The sequence below is a fragment of the Loa loa genome (genome assembly GCF_000183805.2).
Source record: "Loa loa unplaced genomic scaffold supercont3.2423, whole genome shotgun sequence".
Taxonomy (NCBI): domain Eukaryota; kingdom Metazoa; phylum Nematoda; class Chromadorea; order Rhabditida; family Onchocercidae; genus Loa; species Loa loa.
The window spans coordinates 1-1,346 of record NW_018110602.1 but is presented as its reverse complement, the minus strand read 5'-3'; the positions used below and the strand labels follow the sequence as shown (position 1 = coordinate 1,346).

The following is a 1,346-nucleotide window of genomic DNA, read 5'->3' as shown; positions in this document are numbered from 1 at the left end:
AACATATACTGAACAGAATAATTGCACTTTGTTAGTATGGCTTTCATTCTTGAATAGAATAGAGAATTAAGAAAGGCTGTATTCTGTTTCTATGCAAGACTGGCTGACTGTAGGGATTAAATTTTCAAATGCATATCAGATCAGCGCCAAAACTTACAGAACTTATTATCGAACACTTCAACCATTGTAATTTGTACAGCAATAACACCTAGCCAGATTGGTATATGGATAATAATAACCCGACCTAAGACGTCCAAAACAGACCGCTTTGAAATGTTAACTGATGAACAGCGCACAACTGTCACCACCTTATCCACTGATGGCAAGAAAGAGATCTGGAATATGAAATAAACTAGAACAATAAACCAAAAGTTACAGAATTTTTTCATCAAAATTTCACTCAGTAATATGTCTGATATTTCCTACAATAAACCTTGCTTATTTTTCTGTATATTTCAGATCGTTTATGTTCAACAGCTAGTTCATAATCCGTTACGGTAGAAGATTCCCTCCGCAAGGATCTTCTCCTGAAGGATGGACTTTTTTGATGAATTCCATCAGTAGAAGCTGCTTCGCCAACATTTTCGCTTACTTCCTCTCTTTCTGCAAAAAATACAACAACAAATAAAAATAAAAAACAAGAAACTCAACTGAGAAACCAAGAAAAAAGGATGCTTTTTTAAAATGCAACACCTAGATAAACTTGAAACTGCTAACCTTGAGCTAACTCTTCCCGAAAAGCCTTAACTGAAGGGTTTGGCAGATTTCCATCACTAACCAAACATTCTTCTGAACTTGGACCATTCGCATTTTCCATTCCTTCCGGCAAATCTTCGTTTAATGTTGTTTTCATCTCTTCACCGTTCCCAGAAATAAAAAGATCTGTATTATGTGTAATGAAAACAGTGTGACTGGTGGAACAAATTTTAGCAACCGCTGCACACTCGGTTCAGTAAACAGAACTTATCGTTTTGTCATTCTTCCTGCTGACCGTACAAAAATAAAATTTTGACAAATCTGTCAAATCCAAAGTTATCATCTTTCTAATCTCGACAATTCAAAAAATCGCAACTTCAAAGAGAGCAACTAATGCTTAATGTTTCATGAAGGTGGAAAAATTTACTATCTGCAAGAGATGCTTCTGAAATCCTATCCAATTTCACATGCATTTTTCCCGTTACTTGGTGTGATATATTTGATGTTCGTGACTGAAATCATTGCTGCTTATAATTAGTACCTAAGGAACAGTATAAATAAGAGGAAGGTCAAAAAACAAAAANAAAAAAGAAAAAAATCAGTGCATTCAAAAGAATCAACCAAAGATTTACTTGAGATAGTTGTCGTTG

The 1,346-nt window shown here is 34.7% G+C and overlaps 1 protein-coding gene across 1 annotated transcript; it reads right to left on the bottom strand.

The window, feature by feature from the left end:
- Positions 1-140: 140 nt before the first annotated feature.
- Positions 141-853, bottom strand: LOAG_15675 (hypothetical protein; the record flags this gene model as incomplete). The annotated part of the gene is made up of 3 exons (XM_003151164.1): positions 141-335; positions 434-603; positions 718-853. The coding sequence occupies 3 exons, from the start codon at positions 851-853 to the stop codon at positions 141-143; spliced, it is 501 nt and encodes a 166-aa protein (XP_003151212.1).
- Between the last annotated feature and the right edge of the window lie 493 nt (positions 854-1,346).